This window comes from Aplysia californica, unplaced genomic scaffold (genome assembly GCF_000002075.1).
Source record: "Aplysia californica isolate F4 #8 unplaced genomic scaffold, AplCal3.0 scaffold00373, whole genome shotgun sequence".
Lineage (NCBI taxonomy): Eukaryota > Metazoa > Mollusca > Gastropoda > Aplysiida > Aplysiidae > Aplysia > Aplysia californica.
The window spans coordinates 325,514-352,730 of record NW_004797643.1 but is presented as its reverse complement, the minus strand read 5'-3'; the positions used below and the strand labels follow the sequence as shown (position 1 = coordinate 352,730).

At 42.0% G+C, this 27,217-nt stretch overlaps 1 protein-coding gene across 4 annotated transcripts in view; it reads right to left on the bottom strand.

The window, feature by feature from the left end:
* Positions 1 to 740: 740 nt before the first annotated feature.
* The window catches only part of LOC101853332 (casein kinase II subunit alpha), a 50,547-nt gene continuing 24,070 nt past the window's right edge, over positions 741 to 27,217 (bottom strand). For 2 of the 4 annotated variants that reach the window (XM_005103461.3, XM_005103462.2), the window contains exons 11-13: positions 25,090 to 25,238; positions 17,452 to 17,538; positions 741 to 4,539 (exon numbers count right to left, since the gene is read on the bottom strand). In XM_005103461.3, the coding sequence (XP_005103518.1) occupies positions 4,445 to 4,539; positions 17,452 to 17,538; positions 25,090 to 25,238 (331 nt within the window). In that variant the 3' untranslated portion in view covers positions 741 to 4,444. Of the gene's footprint in view, positions 4,540 to 10,229; positions 10,273 to 11,821; positions 11,876 to 17,451; positions 17,539 to 25,089; positions 25,239 to 27,217 lie in introns of all 4 variants that reach the window. The other 2 variants (XM_035971085.1, XM_005103463.3) reach the window with 2 other exon arrangements.

Below are 27,217 nucleotides of genomic sequence, written 5' to 3'. Positions count from 1 at the left end.
GCAAACCACACCAGAGCATTCGCCAATCACCCACTTAGCTGGACTCAAACAGAAACAGCATTTATATAGAGTACCGTAGAGCATATTGATATCCACGCTCTACAGTAAGCCATGTGCGCTTTACAATTTGCAGCTTTTATTACCCAAGCAGACCATGAAACCCTCAGAAACATTCTCACTTATATTTTATTCTCACAGTACTCTGGAAGTAAATAGTGCAAGACACTGATGACTGACATGATCTTTCATCAACTTAAGCAGTTTAGCTGGGCACCCATTGCCACCTGGGTGAAGTGAGTGAGAGGTAAATTAATGTTCAGTCAATTCAGTGTCTTGACAAAGGATGACGAAACATCCGGCCCCTGACAGTTTAGTAGTTTTAGTAAAAGTTTTACGGCACTCGCAACACAACAAAGTCATATAAGTGCCAAAGAATAGATGCGTTACAAGAGAGTAACATACACAAAAAAGGAGACAAGGACGATAGATGTTTGATGATAGTGATGATAGGAAAGAAGGAGCAAACCATACCAGAGAGCCCGCCAAACACCCACGGCCCCCAAACCTTACGGTTATGAACCTGCCAGCTTAGGTAAGATGTCCCACAGACACCCTAAAACTACAACCACCAGCTGTATCCTTCTGCAAGTTTCAAACAAAAGTAAATGAATAACACAAGAAAATTGATCACAACAAAAACAACAGCACAAGGCACACAAAGCAACTCTCAACATCAGACGTAATATTTTCGTACTTTTTATTACGCAGATTGACATGAGTAACAAGTGACATAACCACATATACAGAAACACGGCCACTTTTGAATGCAGCACTCTCCTAGTTTTTTTATTTTTAAAAAAAGAAGAAAACAATACAAGAGAGAGATGGAGGTGGTCCAGAGCACAAGGCGTAATCCTCAGTCACGTCACAGCTCTCCCTAGCATCCCTATCACACTACTGAAACTTGTCAACTACAAACATGTGCTTCCACCATTCGGTCAGTCCTCACAAGACATGAGGGGGAAATAACGCACACAACAGGGCAGGGGGGAGGGGAATACAACCCAGATTACCCCCCAGCACAACAAGTGGCTTTATTTATAATTTATTAGCCCTAGAACAAAGTTAGCAAACGCAGAACCTCGAAGAAGGAACTGGAAGAAACACAGTTGAAAAGCTTATGTTGTGCCCTTCCAGAGTGATAAACCTTCATGCATGTTACTGGGTAATCCAAACGTCATCATCGTACGGTACTGTATATATATAAACGCTAATGGTTGTGCCTTCATCTCAAAACTTCACAAAACACATAAAATTATAATACAGACTTCAATGAACATCTCACGGTTACTGAGTACGGTAATGAACTTTTAAAACAAAAGAAAATCATACAGATGAGTGGATATAAAAGCTTCATCTTGGAGAGAATGCATCTCACAATACACACATTGTCTCAGTCTGCCACTCGTGGGGGGGATACCAGTCAGTACATCTCCCTCTTCCAGTTGATTCAAATGAGAACGAGTAATCATTGCCAAAGAAACACAATTGGCGAAGAGTAGAAGAAGAAGAAGAAGAAAAACTGGCGGGCCACCTGGTGGCACTGACTGTAGGTCTCTCCAGAGCAACTCAAATTCGTGGCAGACAAAACCATGGCCAGTTCTTTCACCCCAGGACACGACCCGAGACAAAGCACGCACATCCTGTAACCTCCTCCACTAAGCTGCCAATGTAAGTTGCAACCTGAATTAGATGATGAGACTAAAATAAATAATCGGTGAGCCTCCGACTCAAGCAAAGTATCTGTACATAAACATACACTAAGTAAGCTCATTCAGCACAAGGAGGACACAATTTCCCAGCTGAGAATTCACTCAAGAAACTGACAAGAACGACGACTCGGTGGTGTCAGCAGCTGAAAGGGAAGTTCCGAGATCTCCGCCTGATCGCACTCTCTCAGCTGTTAGATCCTGAACTTGTGCCGTGGACAGCCAACACAGGGCCTGCCACACACACACTCCGACAGACGGACAAGACAGGCCACAGAATCTGTACAAGACATGTGCGGCTCTCCCCCCAGGAACACCAGAGACACGCTGCCCACACACACAACTAGAGTTGTCAATAAATGTCACTGAGCTTCACTTCACGCTTTCATCTTACTGGAACAACATTCATACCCAAAGACACAACACTTCTACACTTTGTCAAAATTCCAATATATAGCTTCATTCACGCTATTCCTCTTCACAAATTTTCACCCAAAAAAAAAAAAAGGAAAGAAAAACAGCATTCTCAAAGCATTGATCGTTAATATTTATTGATTAGTTTCGGGAATTTCAAGACAAAAACCTGCAACAATCATCTTTACAAAACGTGAGACACCAGATCAAGCCACACACAGTCAGCCCTGGCCTCATAGTCCTCAAGCTAAGAAAGAGACTCAAACACCAGACAATCAGCACAGAGACCATCACAGGACCATCCCCTGACACTACCACCATCCACAACAAAGATATTCTCTGGAGGACTGAGAGATAACCAGGTCAGCACCGCTACACACCACATGCAACACGCAGAACAACACAACACAGCACATACAGCACAACTCACTGCTCTCTTGTATCCATCCATCTGAGATCTAAAAAAACTAAATGTCTTGTATGCTGAAACAACAGAGTAGACAGTCCTGTGTAGCCGGGAGGTCAGGACCTATGGACTACCTGATGCTACCGCCCCAAGGTAAACGAGCCACACACAGGACAAAAACATACTGTGGGGCATGTTTCCAAAGCAGCTAGGAACTAAAGGTAACATACCTACTGGAAAAATACCAACCGGGAGGACACAAGTTCTTTCAGGACCAACCTTCCTTCTTCAAAGCACTTTCTCACCCACACGGAAAACAACAACGCTGACATGAAACAACACTTCCACGGCTTGCGAGTATATCTTCATATATATTGCAATATTTCACGCTACAACTCAGTGTGTGTATGTGTTTGTGTGTGTCTGCGTGTGGATGAAGCATGATGCAGCAGTGTGATGGGTGCGTGCCACAGCTGTGATGGGACAAAGATGATGGTGAACAAAACAAACTCTGATAATACTGGCACGTCACCAAGAGGTCCAGAACACAACACACATTTGTTCTCCCTAACTACACATCACCAACACACACACACAAACAACAGACTTCTGGTGGCTAGCCTCATGCCCTCACTGCCTCATGAGACAGGAGAAAGGAACCTGTCAGACATCACTGCCACATGATACAGGAGAAAGTAAGCCAGCCTCAGCACCGCCGTCATCCACTTGTCCAACACTGACAAGCACCACACCTGCTACTACTACAGCCACACGCTTACAATCACCACACCTGGTACACACAAACACACCGGTACATCCGCACACACACTGACACCAGAACACACTATCATTCAATGAGGCCGTCATCTTCACCCATGGCCTGCCCCTCTCTCTCTTTCCTTCTCTCTCGCTCTCCACTGACAACTTGCAAACATATACCTGGACAACATTTTGCTGTCACTTTTGCAAATATACGTGTGGCCCGCGGTTTAGCAACTAACAGAATTCTGGATCATGAGCTAGGTTAGATCAAGGTTCTAATACAAAATGCTAATGCCATAAATAACGAGGACAAATACCACAAGAGGCTCCGAGAGATAAACCAACAAGCCTCCCCACCCCACCTCAAAGCCAGCGTTCGCGCATTAGTGGGCACACAGTCTGAGAAATTGTTCACCTAACCCATCTGTCCTGACCAACCTCCCTTCGACACTGATATGAATTGTTCAATTATTCACTTCATCTGACCAAGTCGCAGGACACAAAAATCATTGGTCTGTATATATGGGAATCTGTTCAATGTTTACACTGCCCACTACAGGCAGGCAGCTGATGAGACTGAGGTTAACAAGAAAACAAGTGCTGAGGAGGATGGATGTAAAACAAGAGGAAGATGGATGTAAAGGATGACTGACCCATGCGAAGTGACAAGAGGATGGAGAGAATGGCGAACAGACGTAATGGTCAAACAGCTATGTTACATATCATCATGTACACATGAGGGATGATCATCAGATCAGACACATAGTGGAACTGTTCCTCCCAACTTTTCCTCTCTCTCTGAGGAGATGATAACAAGAGGGAGGTGGTGAGCGAGAGAGAGAAAGAGTAAAAGAGAGAGAAAGAGAGAAAAAAGATTAGATGAATTGAGAAAAAAACCCAGAGGAGATGGAAGTGTCGTGGTGTCGGCAAAGTGCCTCATCTGTCAGCCCCATGATCCTCCCATGCTGGTCTGTCTGTGGGTGTGTGTGCACGCATGTGTGTCTGTGTGTATACAGTGTGTGTCTGTGTGGGCGTAGGTGTAGGGCAGGGTAGAGAGGTCTAGGAGGGCCGGGCGGTGCGGCGCGGCCGTGGTCTAGCTCTGGGGGTTGGCGGCGTTGTTGGGGATGGTCATGTTGGAGGACATCACTGGGGAGCTGGAGGAGCCCACCGTACTAGTCACTGACGAGCCTGGGGACGCACACAAGAAGGTCAAGGTCAGTTATACTCCACTGCATCACATACAACAATGGTAACTGGGGGGGGGGGGGGGGGGGGGATATAGAAAACAAAAACAAGGAGGTAATAATAGGTTTTTGTTTTGGTAAATTTTACGGCACTTGCTTGTTTGTTTTAGTAGAGGTTTTACGGTGCTCGCAACTGCATAAGGTCATATGTGCGCCAAGGGGAGGATGTCAACAGAGAAGTCCTTACAGGGAATTAGAATTACTCTGCTCACCTCTCTAGCTTCAACAGCACTAAGTCTGCTTCGTCTATCAAGGCCCCCCCCCCGGAAATAACGGGTCACAAGAGTATGATTAACATACAAACAAAAGTAGAGGAAAATGATGACAGTAAGGATTAGGAAAGAAAAGGCAGCAGTTCCCGGTTGTAGTTCACGCACACAGCTATGAGCATGACATTGTTGGATCAGCCCATTTACAATTCTACAGTGCAATAGAATGAGAAATACCCCCCCTTTGGGAATGGCCTAAAGACACTTCAGTCAGTGGCACCGCCCCAAGGGTATGGCACTAGACGAAGATTAAATGTGTTATAAGATAATAACAAACAAAAAAGGAGGAGAGATAATGACGATAGATTTTTTATAGGAAAGAAGGAGCAAACCATACACAGAGCACCTGCCAACCACCTAGAATCCATCACTTGTCAAAAAGGCAAAAAGAAAGCAAGTTTTACGGTCCAGTATTTTGGGAATGGTTTTTTTTTTTCAAAATGGTGTTCTTACACCCCCATTAACACAATTTAGATACCGGTAATTCATAAGACAGACTTCTGCCCCTGCTAGTTAGGGCTAACCAGGGCAGAGGGTCTGAAGATAGACAACATCCCAGCAGATTTGGCAGAAGGACCAAAAACACTTGATTTAAATTTTTCCCCCTCGGAAACTGAACTCGGGTCTACAGTGTGCGGTGGTGAAGCGCCTAACCGCTTCATTACAGACACTGATAAAGTTCTGTGTGAAAATATCAAGAAACAACTAAATAACAAAAGACTTGTACAACATGTCAGCATCTAAGAAGAACAAAATATACGAGGGCCGTTCAACAGGTCTAAACATAACCCGAACTATGAAAAAAGCAAGCTAGTAAGTCGAAATTTCACACTCAAAATGCTACTTCTCTAAATAGCCAAACTGTAAATACAGAAACTTTTGCTATCTCTGTTTCAAATTCGAAAGTCCTTGAGCATAATAATATGACCTCGGATGGGGGACTGAATCCATTCCTCCACTGCAGATATAATATCTTTATCACTCTCTGAGAATCTGAGGACATTTTCACATTTTGGAAAAGGATAATCCAGAGGGTAATATACCCGATGAATAGGGTGGGTGGGGGAGCATCTTGTACCCACACTTCTTTGTGGTCGGAGTTGTCTTCACCGCTCTGTGCACTGAAGCATTGTCATTAAGCAGGAAGCATTATTGTTTGGTATTCAACTTAGAACAATGTTGACTACAACAAATGCTCTCAAACTCTCAAAACTCATTGGATTTGCCCAAATTTCCTCATGCACGCATTCCAGAAAAATAGAAATCACATTCTCCAAATTTCAGTATTGCACAACAATTCCTTCAGTCAAGGTAAGTAAGGACTTCTTGAACGCCCCTGGTATAACACAAAGCAAAAACAGGCCAAACATTGAGAGACCACCAGTCCCACAACACAGCCTCTGTTCCCTAACGCATACAGCAACTGTAGCTGGTTGCAGCTTTGAACTGTTGCCCTTGAAAACCAAGCCTCAAATGACAACTGAGCTTCAACTACATATGGATAACAGATGAAGTAACACACATTCTTGCACAACCTCCAATAATAACAGACCTGCCACTCTATGAAACCTCAAAATCAGGATCTCAGGGAGAAAAAATCGGGATTTGGTGAAAAAAATCGGGATCAACAGCAAATCACAAAGGTGACTGCCAAAGCTGACTTAAAATTTTTCCAGGGGTGTCCATAAATTACTTGGCCTATGCCCTCTGGGTGTCTTTGTTTGTCTGCGTGCGCGCGCGCGCACGAGTTAACGGTATCATTATTTTTTGTAAATCCTGAAGAATCACGTCAAGCACTCCTCGTCCAAGTGTCTATACCCCCCCCCCCCCCCAAACCAATAAGTCCCGAAATACATGAACTTAAGTTGACCCGTCAACGGACGGTCCCCGACACGCAGAACTCACACGGCGATGTCATGTCACGTGACGCGAATGCGCGATTGAAACAATTTTATTAACGGGTCCGACTAACTGCGCGTTCACACAAAACTCTCAGATGAGCGACAGTCGTTCTACTTCTAGTATTCTTGGATAACGACGGGGGCCGACCGACCAATTGTACCAACAAATCTCTTATCCCTCATAATGCGTTCAGACTAAAGCAACGACAACGGCCGTATGTTTGTCTTGTCAGCGCAGTTACATGTAGTTGTGTAAGGGTTAGAAAGACTGCCGCTCGTCTGAGTGTTTGGTGAGAACGCGCAGTTACCAGACCTCGGACAAGGCTTGTTTTGAAAGTAGCAGCGGAAGTACGAATACTATCGGTTATTTTTAAGTCCTAAATTGTAACAGTTACCAGGCTATCATTGGAGAATTCTGAGTGTGGGCAAGCAAAGATCACACACAACTTGGGGCGAGTCAACTACTAAATGCGGCATCGATATTTCGGGAAATAGTGCTCGAGTTCCTACTGACAAAAAGTTCATCGGGTGCTTCCCGCGATAAAGGAGAAGGCAGAGTACGTTTTTAGAAAAATCCGGCACAACAGCGGACTGGGACAAAAAATCGGGATACACGCGATCGAAATCGGGAAAATCGGGATGCTTGAGATTTGGGGCAAAAAATCGGGATATCCCGACTAAATCGGGATGAGTGGCAGGTCTGAATATACAGTTTCTGTATTGTAAATTGTAGTCATATGTCATGTTTTAGTTTTGGTAAGAGTTTTACGGCACTTGCAACACAATAAGGTCTTAGAAGTGTCGAAAATTAGAGATGTTACAAGAGAGTAAGAGACACAAAAAGGGAGAGATAAGGACGACAGATGTTTTTAGTTTTTAGTTTTAGTAGAGGTTTTACGGCGCTCGCAACTGCATAAGGTCGTATGAGCGCCAATGGGTGGATGTCAACAGAGAAGTCCTTACAGGGAATCAGACTTACTCTGCTCACCTCTCTAACTTCAACAGCACAAAGTCTGCTTCGACTATCAAGGCACCTCGGAAATAGTGGGTCACAATAGTGTGACAATCATACAAAAGAAGTAGAGGAAAAATGACAATAGTAAGGATTAGGAAAGAAAAAGCAGCAGCTCCCTGTTGTAGATCAGGCACAGTTATGAGCATGACATTGATGAATCAGCCCATTTACAATTCTACTGTGCATGAACGAGAAATGTCCCCTCTTTGGGAATGGCCTGAAGACACTTCAGTCAGTGGTGGGATTGACAGATGTTTGATGGGAAAGAAATAGCAAACCACACCAGAGCACCCTCCAATCTCCCAGACATGTGTCCCATTGTTTCTGGACACTACACTCACAGACACTCACCATCCAGCTTGTAGTTTCATTTTAGTTAAGAGTTTTACAGCACTTGCAACACAAAGACCTCAAATAATTGCTACAGATTAGAAGTGTTACTAGAGTGTAACATAAATGAAAAGAAGATTTAGTTTTTTAGTAAGAGTTTTACAGCACCTGCAACACCACAATAAGGTCATATAAGTGCTGAAGATTAGAAGTGTTACAAGAGAGAGAGTAACAAACAAAACAGAAGGAGGAGAGATAAGGACAAATATTTATAGGAAAGAAGGAGTAAACTATACCACACCATGCCCAAACCACCCACAAAAATAACATACCAGTACCTGCTTCTGACATTTGAAAAAATATCTAGATTATACAAGGAAGGAATGTGGGAAAGAAGACAACACATTCATAACAAATTAATGGACAAGTAAACATGATGCATTCACAAACACATAGATACACTGATACACATCACATATACACGCAGAAGCATGGAAACAACCATGCATGCAGTCACCGACAGACAAAAGCCACTCAGACCTAGCCAGCGATGCCCAAACAGAAAACATTCAGCCACTTGTGAGAGCAGGAACACCACACAACACCTCACAAACAAACACAATTTTCATCTCACTAAAACCAAAGTAACAACAAAGTTTAACTCAAAGAACACCAAACAATGCGTAGAACATAAACAAAATTACAAAGTAGAATCTTCCCAAATCCATGCAGACACAAGCAGCCAACCCGTATTTTTGTGACATGTAAATTTTAATATTGAGAACTGGCCACGTTGTCCAATGTTTAATCAAGTCTCAAAATGTAGGTGTATTTTGAACTAGAGGGTGACACTGGTCTGTGACAAAAACTCCACCGTGGGTCGCCAGGTGAGAGTGGGACTCAAATAGCGTAATAAACTGCACCATGCTTCAGATCAGTCACTCCTTCTCAAACACAATGGAATGTCCAGCACAATCCATTCTATTGTTTCTGTCATTGTAATAATTGTAAATCCGTTTTCTACACTGCCCATAACCACATTTTAGATCATTATTAATTAACAAGGCAAGCTGCTTCCACCCTGCCTGTCAGAGCCAACATGATACGAGAGTGATATGCCCGGCAAAAAGACTGAGATGCTCAATCAAATTCTCCCAAAATGAGAATCGAGCTCACTTTTGCATACAACAAAAGTGTGGTGCCTAACCACTAAACCACTGAAGCCAGTCTATTGTTCCTGTACACTACAATGATTAGCATTTTATTATAATTTATACACATCCTCCAAACAAACGTAGCAAATTTCATTCTCTTACTCAGAGGACAAACATTCTAGTTAATCGACAAAGCTTGAAGGTTTGCAGCATTTCCTTATGTGTGCTCATTTTTCCCACTTTGTTTACTTTATTTTAAACTTCTCATATGAAGACAGACAACAGCATAACTACTATGAAATAAGCAAATCTATGCTTTTGATTTGTGCTTGGTGGTTCTAAATGTGCCACAACATTGTCTTTAGCCTCCTGATGATGAAAATATGCATCCATCCCATCTCTAAAGAGTTTTTAAAGATCGCTCTAAAGCATCCACTTTCTACTACTATCAAGCATTCGCACCTGTAGATGAGTACGGCAAAGGAAAGCATGAAACACAAGGCTGAGGACATGGAGACAACATGAGGATCTGGGGAGACACAGGCACGCACACTCACACACATTTATACACATGCACATACACACACATTCATATGATAGCACATTAAGCCATGAGGCAACAAACACACACAGCAATAGAGGCACAACCCTGTGGCTCACTAAACTACTACATCATCCAGGGGAGGGAGGAAGAGGAGGATATGGAGAAGGAGAAGAAGAGGAGACTGAGGAGGATCTAGAGTAGAGGGGAAAAAAGTCTCAGGCAGCCAGGGCAGAAACAAAGACATATACGTTAACGGAGTAGACGAGGCGTCAAACTGTCAACAAAGCAGCTGTGTAAAAGCAAAATGTGAGGCTCAAGTAAACCAGACAAGCCGACCAAACCCATCAAAGGGAACACACGGCCGGACAGCCGGTAAGCAACCAAAAATAAAGGTAACTCGGAAAGGCAAAAAAATCTTCACCCAAAACATCCTCAGGCTTTCTGTTGTGAATCCCAGTTCACATCTGAAAATGAAAAAGGCATTGTCCTCTAGGTAAACCTGGACACAAAAATCTCGGATCAACCAAAAGCACTTCTCCAACGTAGGAACAACCTGAACAAACAATTCTCTTTGAAACATCTGTTTTCTCAAAACCAAACAACCAAAGCTGTCAGCCCATACTACTAAGAAAAAAAGAAAAAAAGACCAACATCCCAGCAAGTATTCTATAAAAATATATAAACAAACAGGCCATGGTGTTGAATCTCCCGCCGATACCAAATAAACAATCCAAATGTTATTCCACTCACAGGTTGTGAGTAAAGTTAAAAATATTGAGGCATTTCAAAACTAAAATAGATTAATGAAAAGAACAAACTTAGCAAAGCAACAGTTCAGTCAGTAGGCACTGTGTCTAATGTGTGCGTGTGTTTGTTCTGTGATAATGTAACAATGTAGGCCCTGTGTGTGTGTTTTTCCTTTTTGTGAAAGTTTTACGGCACTTGCAACACAATAAGGTCATATAAGTGCAGAAGATTAGAGGTGTTACTAGAGAGTAACAAAAACAAAAAAGGAGGAGAGATCAGGACGATAGATGTTCGATAGGAGAGAAGGAGCAAACCACACCAGAGCACCCGCCAACCACCCACGGTGTGTGTGTGTGTGTGTGTTGTGTGTCCTATGATGATGACGTAAACACTGTGTGAGGCACTGCTCCCACACTACAGACCATAGTGTGTGTGTGTTGTACTGGTGTGTACTCTATTTGATCTACACATCTACACTGATGTTGTATTGCCACCATAGAGTGCATCGTATGTGTTCTATTGATCTACACATCTACACTGATGTTGTATTGCCACCATAGAGTGCACTCTATGTCGTATGTGTTCTATTGATCTACACATCTACACTGATGTTGTATTGCCACCATAGAGTGCATCGTATGTGTTCTATTGATCTACACATCTACACTGATGTTGTATTGCCACCATAGAGTGCACTCTATGTCGTATGTGTTCTATTGATCTACACTTTGTGTCCTTTGCGTTGTATGGCCATCTGAGTGCACTCTACGTCCCGTGTGCGTTCTGTGATGACAGCGAATGTGGCTGCCCCCTGAGAACAAAATAGAAACCGTAACCCGGCACACTGACAGCAGTAGCCAACAGTGTGGCTGCAGGTTTCCCAGACAACTTCACAAGTCAAGCACAACTCCAGCCCACACAGAAAAGACAAAGCAAAGCCTCAGCACTACCAAGCAGACCGTGACCGAGGAAAGACAGTCAAACCATATCCAGACAGACCAACAGACTAGCTCAATATGGTCTTATCACAAGGGCTGGGGCAGGGGGATGAGAGACGGTGATGGTGGTTGGGGGAAGGGGGGAGGAAAACCTGACAGCACAGAGCTATGAGAGAGAGCTACCACGTCCACTCATTGTGCAACACACAATCTCATTCTCTATGACTCCACAGCTCAAGACACACACACACACACACACACACCACACATACACGCATAGAGAAAAGGGGGAGAGGACGAGACCACCAGCCCCTCAAAGGTCACGCACCTCCTCCATCTTCTAGAGCCTCTCCACTTTTGACACCATTAGCTTTCTCATCATCTGAGACAGCAGCAAAAACAAATGAAAGAAAAGCATTATTGTCACAAAGCAGGTCATTTCTGTACACCCCCACTATTTTTTTCATGCGCTTTTTTTTTTTTTTTTTTTTTGGTGCTTTTTATTTGCTTCTGCCAGTTTTGAATTTACGATTCGAGTAGCTCAATGTCACATGTTCCAATGCAACAGCGCCCTGTTTAAAATTTCACACACCTGAATTTGTGAATCTTTTCGTTTTTTTAAAATTTAAGTCACACCCGAAAAAAATGCAGTGTAGAGTGAACACTACCCATCAACGACTCAACAACTAATCAAATAAACGGCACAACAAAAATAAACAAAAGATTAATACAAAACATGGCGGCTGCATGCTCCAATGATGGAAACAAGTAGACAAAGATAAAAAGAAGAAGTCACTTTACTCAAATCTCCTTCTCCACCACCACCCTTTCACCTTTTTTACTGATACAAAGTTGAAGCATCTTCAGTTTAATGTAGTAAAAGTAGTAAAATATAGAGTGTAACAGAAATAAACACTCTCAACAAAAAGTAAAAATGCGTGGGCAACAAGACTCTCAACTAGCTGTAACAATGAAAGGGCAACAAAAACATTCTGCAAAAACTGGTCGTAACCGTTGCTGGGTGACAAAAGAGGTTCTCTCAACTGGATGTAACAACGAGAGGGTAACAGAATCATTCTCAAACAAACTGGACCACAATGTGAAAGTGACAAAAAATAGACACCCTCTTCAAACTAACCATTACAATAATAGGAGGGTAACAAAAGACTCTCCACTGGCCAAAACAACAAAAGGCAAAACCAGACTAGTACTTGAAACTGTCACTAAAACCATGAAAAACAATTAGTTGTTTTTTTAAACAATATTTTTCTACAGCAAGCAGGTCACGACATGTCTAAATTGTATGGCACTAACAACACAATTACATCATGTAAGTGCCAGAGATTAGAATTAGAGGTGCTACAAGAAAGTAACAAACACAAAAAGAGAAGGAGTCGACAGAAGGACAATATAGATGTTTTATACAAAAGAAGGAGCAAACGACACTAGAGCACACATCAACCACCCTAAAAACCTGATTACATAACAGCTTTCAAAACATTCCAATGATTCTATCAGTATCAGACAGTATGGTTTTCAGTTCCACAAACAGACGGGTTTTCTTTGTTAGAGTTAAGAGAAGCACATCCACACAATAGTGGTCATTTAGTGCTGGGAAAAACGTAAGAAAAGACAGACAGAAACAATAGAGGGAAAGTGAAGGGGTAGGACCTTGCAGTAGCACCCTCCAACCACCCACCTAACAGACGGGGCACGGCGCACCGGCAGTGGAATTTTAGTTGCCGCGGGGGGTTCCCCGCCGGGCGCCTTATCACGTCGGTCAGATCCCTGTCGCCGCTCTGTCTGGGCCGACTTAATTTTTGGTACTTTTCAACGTACAATTTAAGGTGTATCCTTGTATTTATGGTAATTCTCATTTAGTGCACCCAAAGCACGCATTTCTGCTCTTGAGACTCAAAAAAGAACGGACGTTGTAACTTGTCTGGTTATTTCGTTAGACGCGCTGGAGTCGGCAATGCTAAATTGTAATTTTTTTGGGACTAGCGTGAATGAATAAAAATCAATATTAAAAAAACGCATCGTCAAAATCTGTCGAACTTTTGGAATATGAACGACATAACATTAGTGCAGATACTCAGAAAAGATGGTATCTGCGCTTATTTTATAAGGCTGTAATTTTGCAACTTTATCCATCGGGCACACAATTCGCTATGAAGTAATTCCTCCAAATACAACTTTATGCGTCTAATATATAATCTTGAATATTCGCATATTTTCTCGAAAGTTTATAAAAGTTATCATGAAGTTTCTCAATGAAAAGTACAAATCGATTTTAGTGCTAGAATATATCTTCAACGTAGATCTAATACACGAACAGTATCTATTACACTCCAGAAATTGCTTACTTTTCTTAAAACGCTAAGTCTAGGTTTTGTAAGTTGACTGAATAATAAGGATGACTTCTCGTAATTGGGTTATAAGAATAATTTCTAGCTTTTCAGGGACGCTGAATCAGCAGCAGACTTTTCCAGCTTTTTTTACCGTTTCTATGACCATTTGCAATAACTGACAATGTGACTGATTTCTTTACATTCATAATTGTGTCCGCGCATATTTCCTACACAAAAACTAAGAATGAATGTTTTAGCTGTCATTATTTTTATTCCATACTAGAAGTTTATCTCTACCCATGTATTTACACGGTTTTGTGGTTTTTTAAATCGCTTATATTATATATTTTTAGTTGTATGCAGGCTGCCACAGACACAGCATGATTCATGAACAAACGCAGAGTAACTTTCTCTTGTTTAATAGTAAAATAAAAGCTAACGCTGATCGTCTTTAGTTAAAATATGCAGATGTGCATCTTTCTTCTCTTATAACTTGACTATTACTACTACCGCAGATTTAAGATTTCTCATGGTAAAAGACATGATATTCGTAGTCAGTTTAACACAGAATTTGGAGAGATCTGTCGTGCCTTTTTTAAAATAACAATCATTTATTCATAACTTTGTAACTAAAATAGGACAAATTGGGTACGCAACAAACACTTGTCTAGAACAAAAACTAAGGCACAGAAACTAACCATTCTAACGCAGAATAAATCTCAAGACATTGAGCTTTCAGTACATCCGCGTAATGGTTTGCTGTGTGGGATGGGGAAGAAGTTATATCGTTTTAAACATAGTCAAAAATGCTAACTTCCCGACCGACACTGGCAAAGTCGCCCCAGGGCTCATTAACCCCGTGACCCCGAGCCGGGGAGCTCCGGCGGGCTGCTGAGTCATGCGAACTAAAAGTAACAGAATCGGGCGAAAAGTGACGCCGTGGGGGAAAGAGCTAAATGCGTAGTGCCGTGACACAATGAGACACAAGTTGCACTTTGACAATATAACACTATTGATTTCGTCCAAGGACCATATGTGGATGAGAACAAACAAGTTTTAGTCTAGCTGCTTAGCATCCAAAAATATAGTCACTTGAAGCTGGGAAATTAGAAACTTCCAGTTTTCCTCAATATCTCAAAATATCTGAGTGCGTCAAACACTCCTTGCTATGCACAACAACAGATATGCCACAAGTAAAAAGAAGCAATGACAAAGAAAAAATTCACTTTTACTGAAATTGTTTAAACATGCTCTTTGTACTTTGTACCATAGATTTTGTTATAATAAAATCAGTTGATTAAATATTTTTTTAAAGGCACAATTTATTCGGTTTTCTCTTTTTATTCAAAAATTCATCCGAAAAGGGTGCTGCTTCTTGTTGAATTTAGTGAGAAAACTTGATGAGTCTACTAAAAATTTGAGAATATGAATGAAACTAGGCAACTTAATGTGATATTCAGTGCAGAATCTAGTTCTGCTCTCAATTCTTCAATGTCTCCATTAATTTTGAACTTGGAGACTAATATTTGCTTGACATTTGTTTAACCGAGCAACTTCATTTGAACTGCCATTGATTGGGGGAGGGCACAGGCTTGTGTGGCAGGTTCAAACATTACAAAACTTCATAAGTTTTCGACACAGTGCAAAATCAACTGGATTTTACCCCACCTGTTGCACAAATATTACAATGTTGGCATTAGAAGGATCAATGCTGTGCTGAGGTCATCCCTCTCAAATTCAAGCCATACAGCTGTGGGCTATTTTTAGTCTTCCCTCTGACCCAAGCAATACTGAAGCCATTCACTCTCACATTCAGCCAGTACTACATGTTTGCAGCTGGGTTTTTTTGGGTGATATCTAAAAAAAATGTCTATACTGCTTTGGTTTGAAGTTTTAGTTAGAAGGCAACATGAAGAATATTTGTCACTCACAGCTGGATAGACTACTGCCAACATACTTAAATGTCTTTGAGGTGGACGGCCCCCTAAGGGTTAACTAAACATACGTGACGGGGCTGGGAAGGGAGAACTCGTGAGGGAATAGTACACAACTGGGGCTGTTAGGGTTAACACAAAGTATGGCCAAAAAAAAACCCCCAAAAACTTACCCTAGCTTGGACTATCTATTTTTAGGCAGCCAATCACATGACGCCAAACCCAGCTTCTAGGTTTGTCTTTTATCGACAGATAGGTGGGAATGTTGGGGATCAAGGACTGGTGATGGGTCTCATTTAAATATTGAGAAATGCCTAAGCGTCTCAAACAGCTTCTCCCAATCCAGCCAACCGTACCTGCCCGTGGTGGTCCCTGTCCTCACTGACACGGCTCTGGCGAATGGCGAGTTGTTGGCGCCAACAAACCAACCCCCCCCGTTTCCTAGAGGGGTTAAAACAACACGATGGGAGCAGGTGTGGCCCCACAAGGTGCAGGAGGCAGAACCCACCGATGCGTGGTAGACGCTATGCTCCTCACTAACACACCCCTACTCTCCCTTGAGTGGGTGTCTATTCTGCCTAACACCTCTACTACTTTCATCAACACACCCTCTGTGGCTGAGAAGGTACCAGCCAGTTTGAGAGTGACTGGGTGCAGGGGATGGACTGAGCAGAATGCCTGACTTGCTTTCTGGCCGTGAAACCTCTCAGTAAAGGCACAACGACCCAGGACGTGACGATCCAATGGCTTTTCCACTTGGCCAATACCTCATGAAAGAGTCGAAAACCTTAGCCAGTAGCCATTGGTGGCGGGGAATGGGCAACGTGAACCCTATCGGAATTACACGGTCACAGGGCAGTTAGGTCTTTCCAGTCTCATGAAAACTCCTAGTACCCTCCTATCCTCAACATGAATGGCCTCTTCTCAGGGTGGGCAGACAGTCCACAGACACCCCAGTCCACAAAGTGGGAATGTTAAGTTGGTGCGTAAGATGTACTACATACAGAGAATCTTTAAAAACCAGAAAACACAACCATTGCAATTTCTCAGAATGCAAGAGTCTATCTATACTGTACGCTTGCACATAGTAAGTTTGACCTATCTTCCAATTGGTTGCCAAGTTCCATTTACATTCGTTCCAGATAATCCCATCTATACTCAGAGCACAACTAACTCCGATCCCGAATGGTCCAAAAATTACAACCTCAGCACTGTTAAAATTTTCAGCCAGACACACAACAAGCATTTACATCGCTAGAGAAAGGCATGGACAAACAAACACAACACTTCTCCAGGAAACTGTTGCAAACACTTCTGACCTTCAATTCTCAATTTTTAAAAGTGAATACGCACAGTTGGATTTGCCGTCTGTGCAATGATCCTGTTTTTCAATATTCAAATTTTTCAGCCTCCCAAACCCATCCTGAGACTTAGCACTGAATCTCACACTAATAAGTGGTACCCCCCCCCCCCCCCCCACAAAAAAAAAATCACGCATACACACACGCCATGAGTGTCAAACTATAACATCGGAAATAAGATACAAAAAGAAACAAAAAGGCAAAATGAAATAGTTGCGTTACAATACACAGAGAACCAGAACATTTTCCTGGCTGCAAACCTAGGAACAAACACACACACACAGAGAAGCCCCTGGCATGAGCCTCACTCACCTCCGATCTGGCCGGCAGCAGTAACAGGAGTGGGTGACGTGTGCCCAGGCAGAGTCGTCATTCGCCCTTGTTCTTTCACAATGGGGTCTGAGAAACAGGAAAATCCACTTCACATTCTGATACCCTTCGTGCGTATGGTCACAACATATATGAGAAAAGGCATTTGTTTGTTAGAGGAAAGAAGTACATGTACACAAAAACAGCCACTTGGATTGAGAACAGAGAAGTGCATCCACACAATAACGGTCATCTGAGGCCAAAAAAAAGTAAGACAAGACAGACAGACAAAAAAAAAAAAAAAAAAAAAAAGGAAGAAGAATAGTGACCTACTTGAGACAATGTGAAGCTCTCCAACCAGACCCCACTAAAACATGCACTTGAGGACTCAAAATGTACAGATATTGTCAAATATATCTTATCATTTTAGGTCACGGCTATTTTTTTAAAGTTTTGGTAGAGGTTTTACGGCGCTCGCAACTGCATAAGGTCATATGAGCATCAGAAGATTAGAGGTGTTACAAGAGAGTAACAAACATAAAAAAGAAGACGGGGAGATAAGGACGATAGATGTTCCATAGGAAAGAAGAAGCAAACCACACCAGAGCACCTACCAACCACCCACGGCTATTTATATACTTCTCAGCCATCAGCCTGCTGAATCCAGACCTACATTTATAGAAAATCAACATCTGCATAAAAAGATATCATAATCCACTGCCCACATGAATATTACAATACAGGGCTCCCCATTACGCACAAATGTGCGTATATTACGCACTAAACCCGCAGATTATCCCCTTAAAGTTTTGGTGGTGTGTGAGCATTACTCTTTAAAATTTTGTTTCGGGAGTTTGCATATGCTTTAAAACAAGTGGTGTGCGTGTGGCAAGCATCATTTCTCCCCTTCTCCGTCCCGAAGCCGAGTCAATGATTTGACAACACACCCACACACATACATGGCACAGCAGTCACCTTATTTGGTGATTTTGTGACAGTGTCAGAAGCTGTCGACCTACTTAGCTGCGCAGGTCTGCCCCCGTCCTTCTCCAACACTAGTAAATATGAATTGTCCGCTACTATTTAAAAAATAAAAATCGAAAGTTTGGAAAGTGGGATGGCTCTGAAGAATAATGAATCAGTTTATTTTCTTTGTGTATTAGTCGGAATTGACCCCTTTCGGTTTGTCAATTTAATTCGATCCTCGCCGTAAAACCTTATACTATACATACATACATAACTACCACCATCCTTTCCCACCTCCAAGTGAATACAACTCTAATACTAGTCAATCTTACTCATTTATTTATTTTCTTTTTTTTCTTTTGGTAAGTGTTTTACAGCGCTCGCAACTGCATAAGGTCATATGAGCACGCGGGACACACCTAATATTTTCAGTTGGTAGGAAATTTTGAATTTTGCGCGGGTGGTGGCTGAAGCCTACGCTTATCGATTTTAGACCACCAAGGGATCTTTAACGTGCGCAACTTGCACACGGGCCCTCCGAGATTTTTCGCCCTTGTCCGAGAAGGCTAGGTGTAGATCTTTCCTACCAGAAGATCAGGGGTGTGGCAGAAAGACAGCAGTAAGGAGGAGCCAAGGAGTAGCAGTAGAAAGGCTGCAGAAAGAGTCAGGAGCCCAGAGGAGGGGGCAAAGTGTGTGAGGGGGTGGGGGCAGAAAGGGGAAACGAAAGCAGACGACAGAATATTGCTAGAGAGCAGGAAAGGGGGTGAAAGAAGACAATTTTAGAGAAGAAAATTTTTCGGTCGCTACCCGGATTCGAACCCGGGACCTTTGAATGAGAGGCCAACACCTTAACCTGTAGGCCACGAGAGCCCCCCTATTTATTTCTTGTTGTTACATTGAAACCTTACAGTTAATAAAAAATTGTTAGCATTCAGTCATAGCCGTGGTTACTCTGTATTTGTGTGAACGTGCGTGTGAGTACATGTTTACATGCAAAAATTCTTACTATGAAATTAGAAGATATTGACTTTTGAGCATTAATTTGTCAGACATATAAACCAAAAAAAAACCCAACTACCCTTTAAGCTTCTAAAACAAGGGTTTAAAAACCAATGGGCAGAGATGCCAACCACAGAAAACCGATATGAGTATTGGGAAATATGAAAATGTGTATTTTCAGGGGAAAATGTGTATTCCCCACGACCGACCAACTAGTAATAGTAAAATGTTCAGGGTGTCCAGCAATATTTCCTGGAAAAAAATTACTAGCTCACCAGCTTGAAAAAGGGAGCACACACGCGTACAATATACATGTATCCAGTCAACAACATGTTAGTGTTCAATGTCGTACTGGGGTCTTGTTTGACTTAAATATTTCAGTCTATTATATACCCGTAATATTTTCCTCTCATTATTATATAAAAAATAAATCATTTTTTGAGAGTTCGGAAGGGCCTTGAACAAGAATTTCGACTATCAAGAACCAGTCTGGGTGACCATGATTCATAATATGAACTGACAGACTCAAATTAATGCTCCAACTCAGAGAAAAGTAATAACTTGAATGACTCAAGTAGACCCATGCACTGTAAGAGTTGTAACAACTGTGGGAGGGCAAGATGCAGTGACACTGAAAATCTGCCAGTCTTGAACAGAAAGCTACAACATACCCTGTAGGTATAATTTACTATCACCCATCCAATGAAACGCGAACACTTTATTTCAATAACACAGATTTGCAAAGTATGAAGGGTCCCGATTCCGCACACGGCCTGCACCAACGCGCGCTTATGCAGAAAGCTCTAATCAAAATTCTGAAATGTGCTTCCCAAGTTTTTGTCCTCTGGTGCTGCCTTTACCCATAGCATCTTAAACCCCCAAAAATCAATAATCTCCTCCCCTATTCCGTAGTCCTATACTTCGCAACGCCGTTACTCCGACGAAAGACGGTCTTTACTCACACGATGCATTTATTTATGATGCGAATGCGCGCAGGTTCAGTGACCGGTCACGATAGCCAGCCAGCCAATCTAAAAATCGGACAATGCTTCAAGTGACAGCACAGAGACGAGTCCGAGCATTGATTAAATCTTATTTGCACAGCGACATTGCGTTTATATTGCACAACCTGCATGTCACAAACTTACTGACCTTATCGGACTTGGTTTTCAAATATTCCAGTTCTGCGATAGGCCTACTGAAACTACTTTGACAAAAGATGGGACTTGAGACTTGGGACTCTCCCAAGTTGAATTTCGTATTTTTCGCATTCCAGGATGCGTATTTTTTCATGAAAAATCGTATTCGCGTATTTTTGGAAAAAATCGTACTAAAATACATAAAATCGTACTGGTTGGCATCTCTGAAAAGGTGAAGGAACCTCTTAAATTGGCCTGAAAAGGGGAGCCCTGCCTTGGCTTTGTCACGTGCTAGCAACAGTAGAATAACAAAACTTAAAATCAATGACAGAAAAACAGAAAACTAATTTCCCGCTGCCCTGTAAAAGTGAAAATAAAAAAGCGGAGGTAACAAAATATAGATTGTTAAGCACACACAACATACTGTTGAGCCGGGTCATGCGCTATAAACATGCTATTAATTAATATTAATATTCCCCTATTTCAACTTGCCAAATCTATTAACAGAGTACATTTTGTATTGATGTAGACTGTCGGGGGCGGATTGTTTTTTCTTCCTTTTATTTCAAGAGGATGGGATTGGGTTAGGGTTGCCAAACTGCACATACATTTTGAAAAATCGGAATCAAGGGTGCTACAAAAGTATTTTCGTAAAACTAAGGAAAAATTGTGACAATTCCGCCAAATTCGTAATGGTGCTTGACACGATGGTCCTGTTAAACCTGCATGTGAGCCTCAGCCAGATTATCTCAATATTTTGCGCACACCACAATCCCCTCCCCCCAATCCATTCTCCCATAAAAGTTTTGTGGGTGTCATAAAATAGCATTTGTAGAGGTACATGATGGGAGGCATCAGCCCCCAAAAAAGAACCTGCAATGGCCCTTCAGAAAAGTAAAAAAGCCAGCAAGTCGAAACCCCAGAACAAACAAGGAGCATAATGGCCTACATAGTTATAATAGGATTCGATACAATAACACAATAGAATTGGAATATGAATCCTACATAGAGTAATCTAGATAAATCTAGATCTAGTAGAACGAGTGAATAGGAATAGGCTGAGTCAGCTGAGTCTAATAATTTACGCACCAGATGAAATGCACTTTTACAACCAACATTAACACTACAACACAACCTATACTAGGGTTTGACACAATAGAATTGGAATTTGAATGCTCTATTGAGGTCTATAATGATCTTAATAAATCTAGATCTAGTAGAACAAGTGAGTAGGCCTTGAATTAAACCACATCCGAACAATCGGCCAACAGACGAAATTCAAAATGGCAGCCCGAGCACGAAACTGAAAGAAGATCTAGAATCTAATTAACGTCATCGTCCTTTCCGTATTTGTATTTCTACTCAGGTTCCGACAATCATGTCGGAAGCGCCAACGTTCGCAGTTGGCACGAAAACGAAAGTGCAGACAAAGCCGATCTGAGAAATAAAATAGGGGGCACTGGTGGCTGGTCAGGCTTCGCTCTTCGCACAATTACTAATACAGGTGGGCCTAGCGATAACATCGGCCGGGTCGCGATTGTCGGATTTCAGACGATTATCGGCAAACATGCAGGTCTATAGTCCTGCACAAATGAAGATAAACAGTGTTGATGAGATGATACGTGTTTTTGAAAGCATTTATGGTCTGTCATTCACAGTGTCTACAAAACAGTATTGAATGTGTAGACCTGCATGTGAGCCTCAACCAGATTGTCTGAAAATTTTGCGCAACCCCCCCCCCCCCCCCCCCCCCCCAAGCCTTTGTGGGTGTCATAAGGAAGGACATCCGAGTGACCACCCCAACAAACACAATAAAAAAGAGACCTAACCCTAACCCCAAAAAGAACCTGCAACGGGCCTCATGTAAAAAGGCCAAAACAATTCCTAAATGAAAAAAAAAAATTTTTTATTAAAAAACCACACTCTGAAACAAACAAGGAGCATAGATCTAGATTTAGATCTATATCTTAGATCTAAATAAATAAATAATTCACGCACCTGATGAAATGCTTATTTTTACCAATATTAATATTACAGCACAACCTATGATAAGGTTTGACACAATAGAATTGGAATATGAATCCTCCATTGAGGTCTAAAATGATCTATAAAAATCTAGATCTAGACTCTAGATCTAGATTCTATTAGAACAAGAGAGTCGGACTTGAATGAATCCACACGATCTGAACAATTGAATTAGTCAACAAACGAAATTCAAAATGGCCGCTCGAGCACAAAACTGAAAGTAGATAATTTAAGTTGTCGTCCTTTTTCATATTCGCATTTCTACTCAGGTTCCGACAATTATGTCGGAAACGCCGACGTCGGCAGTCGGCGGTGCGCGCGTCGGCACGAAAACGAAAGTGCCGACGAAGCAGACGGGAGAAAAAGGGGTCGCTGGCAGTCGGCCAAGCCTCGCACTACGCACATTGACTGATACAGGCGGGCCTAGCGATAGCATCGGCCGGTTTGCGGGTCGGGTCGCGATTGTCGGATTTCAGACGATTGTCGGCAAACATGCAGCTCTAAATGTGAATTTGAAAGCAGGGTGACAGCGAAACTGACTTCCAAAACCCATACCAATAAAAACTATATTTATTAAAAACTATTTTCTGACAATAGCATACCTATCTACAGGCACTGATGTGTCCTGCATGACTTTAGTAAGTCTAATTTAACTAGTTTTCCTCCGACCATAAAAAAATTAATCCTGATCTGGGCCTGTGGAAAGGCTAGATTACCAACTGTCAAAACCACGTCTGGGTTTCAGCATTCATGCAAGATACAAATTATCAAGGGAAAAACATAGTTGGGCTCAAAGCAGAGCAAAAATCTCCGGAAGAAATGGAAATTTTGAGCTTTATGAGTGTTGAAAATGGCATTTTCCATTGCCCCTATTCAATTTGCCATCGAACCATTGACAGTAGACTATGCAAATCAGGGAACATCTATCTCGAGGACACAACAAGTCTGTTCTCTAATTTTCCTCCATTTATGCATTCAAATGCCTAATGTTACAACCTCAGAGCACCACTTCTACTTGTCTTTTATATGAGGATTAGTATCTTGCACCGCAATCTTATCCTGCAGCGGTAGAATCCTCATACTGACAAATTTTCTATATCTTGACAGATTTGAAAAATTTCTTTATGATACTGATTTTCTTTGTACAGTCGCCATTCAGATTCCTTGATCAACGCACAGATTTCCCAGCCACAAACCAAATCCCGAAAATAGACAGAGAGAATGTGTGAAAGAAAGGAAAAAGGAAGATAAGCTATCCTAACTAGCCAGTTTTTAGCCGATTTGCAAGCGAAAATGCTTTGATGACCGACCTGCCAGATTCAGAGAGGGACAATGGTCGAGGGTACGAAATGAAAAAAAAGCGCAATCTGGAAGGTTTCTACTACAATTTATTGCTGAGAATTACTATAAATATCTGAGAAGTTAGGGAGGAAAGTTCGGATTCTTTGACACGGAAGACCGATAAGCAAAAACTATCTCTTTATCTCTCTCTCTCTTTTTTCTTCTACATGTGCAGTTGATATACTGATTAGCAATGACAACGAAAAATTAGATTTTTCATCCAAATTGCTTAAAAATGGGCTTAAATGAAAATACAGTAAACTAAAAACTATTGTTTTTTAAATTGTAAAATCCATTGATAAATTTAAAAAGTTATTGGGATTTTTGTTTGCAAAATTTTGGAGGACCTTCATATACGAAAATATCGCCAAAATGTGGGACATGTCTTGAAGTATTTTGAGGAAAAACTGTTCATAAATTAGTAAGAATTGGAGCATATGAATGAAACTTAGCATCTTCATGTGATTTTGGAATGCTTGATCTAGTTTCCAGCTCTTGTGTTTTATCAATGGATGGGTGGTAATTTGAAGTTGGCGCATAAAATGTACTAAACGCAAAGACCTGAAATTTTACAGCATTAAAGAAGACATGTGGGGCGTCAGTCTGGTCAGCGATCAACCCACAGCTCCGCTTAGTTTTTGAACCGCAGAGGAAATTCGCACAAACACGGCAATATCTCCTGTTCTAGAAATTGTTCGAGATTGTACGCTGGCATGTCGTTAGTTTAACATTTCCTCTGATTGGTTGCCGAGTTTCATTAATTCTCGTCAACAACTTTGCCCGTAACTATACTTAGAAGAGAGTCACTTCTGATTCCGAGCGGCCCAAAAATTACCCCTCGTGCTGAGGCCGATTTCTGGCCCACGGCGCAACGGGCGACTGGCATTGCTATACTGATGTGGCAAGCGTGGATTTTTCGGAATGTACAGGTTTCCGAAAAAACAGGGAAGATTGGAAGCACCACAGAGCGGACCCCATCTCAAATCCTGTAGTTTTGACACCTTTATCGGCATGGCCGTAGAACAGATCCATAATCAGCAACTACCGGAAAAATCTGTAGATTTATGCAGCCCTGCAAATTCAAAAGAAAAAGACGAACAAGCAAATTTCATTGTAGATCATTATAAACAAAGCCAAACAAATTATCAATGGGCATCACAGAAAGTCTTACAGAAGTATGGATGGTCCATGGCATCGCGAGCAGTTAGGCGATCGTTATGGTCGTAACGAAGAAGTTTATCCAAAAAGTCTAAAGCTTCCGGACTGACCAGGTGCTGGTTTTCACTGTGCACAAATCTCTCCCATCGTTTTCGAGAATGCCTGAAATGCCAGAAGTTATACACAGTCAAAACATTTCATAATACATTATTGGGGGTACACTTATTGGGTAAATAACTTCCTTTTGATGACTGACTTAAAACCCATTCTAAAGCTCTCAATAATACCATACACCTGCAAGCAAATGACATTTTGTTACACCATTACTCCCACTGTGTTCTTAGACCCGCACAGCTGACATCATAACAGGGTGTCCAGCAATATTTGCTATAAATTTACTACCCAGCAAATTAAGCCCCACACCATCAATATTATAATAATATTACATGTGTATGGAACAACGAAAATAACATACAAAAAAAGTCCAGTCCACAAGGTGGAGGATAGACACCGACGATAGCGCGCTCGTTTGCTGCTAGATTTAGAACTAATGCGTGCACACGGGGTGACTGCCAAACCAGCTTCTCAGTCTTCCAGGGGCATGTTACAGAACAAACAACAACACACACATACGCGAACAATATATCCAGTCAACAGCGCGTCAGTGTCGCACTGGAGTCTTGTTTGACCTAAGTATTTAAGTCTGTTGTACTTTCCTCTCATTATTATATAAAACAATGAATCCTTCTTTGAGCGTGCGGAAGGGTCTAGAACCAGAATATCAACTGTCAAGGACCAGTCTGGGTGTCACGATTCATATTATGAACATGAAAGACACAAATTATTGCTCAAGCACAAGTAGAGCAATAATTTGAATGGCTCAAGCATACCCATGCAGTGAGAGAGTTGTAACAACTGAGGCTGAGGGAGGAAGGCAAGATGCAGTCAGACCTGCATGTGAGCTTCAACTAGATTGTCTGAAAATTTTGGGCACCCCCCCCCCCACCATAAGAGCTTTTGCGGGTGTCATAAACATAAAAGGAAGGACTTCCGAGTAACGAGCCACCACCCCAACAAACACAATGAAGAAGAGACCTAACCCTAACCCAAACCCTACCCCTAGGCCTACCCCAAAAAAGAACCTGCAACGGCCCTCAAGTAAAAAAAGGTCGGCACAAGTCTAAAATGGAAAAAAAAAACACACTCCAAAAGAAAACAAGGAGCACAATAGATAATAATAATGCTTTTTCGGTAGTCCTCCCCCCCCCCCCCCCCTCATTTGAGCCTGACCTACATCGAGATCTATACGTTTGATGTGCGGCGAGCTAAGATATCAAACCTAACAAATGCAAAACATCAAATTATGGTAAAATTCAGGGGGGTATGCCCCCTTGAAACCTCCCACCATATTTTTATTAGGTCACCTAAAACCCCCCTACTCTTGAGGCCAAAACCGGCGAATAACAATTGCGGGGTGGGAACTACCGGAAAAGCACCCAAATAAGGGAAGTGGGAACTACCGAAAAAGCGCCATAATAATGGCCTACATTGCTATAGACATCTTCATCTACATAGGGTTTGATACAATAACACAATAGTATTGGAATATGAATCCTCCATATAGATCTAGTAATCTAAATAATTATCTTGATCTAGATTTAGGTCGTCGTCTTTTTTCGTATTCGTAGTTCTACCCAGGTTCCGACAATTACGTCGGAAACGCCGACGTCGGCACTAAATTGAAAGTGATGAAAAAGCCAACAGGAGAAAAAGGGGGCGCTGGCAGTCGGCCAGGCCTCGCATTTTGCACATTGACTATACAGGTGGGCCGAGCGATAGCATCGGCCAGCTCGCGGGTTGGGTCGTGGTTTGTCGGATTTCCCACGATTGTCGGCAAACATGCAGGTCTATACAGTGACACTGAAAATCTGCCAATCTTGAACAGAAAGCTACAATATAGTCATAATTTACCATCCCCTGTCCAATGAAACATGTACACTTTAGTTCAATAACAAGGCTACAAGGTATGAAAGATCCCGAATCCACAAACGGCCTGCACCAACGTGTGCTTTGCAGAGAACTCTAAATCTACCTCTGGTGTTGCCTTCAGCACCACTCCTGCCGCCATAGCCGCCTGTTCA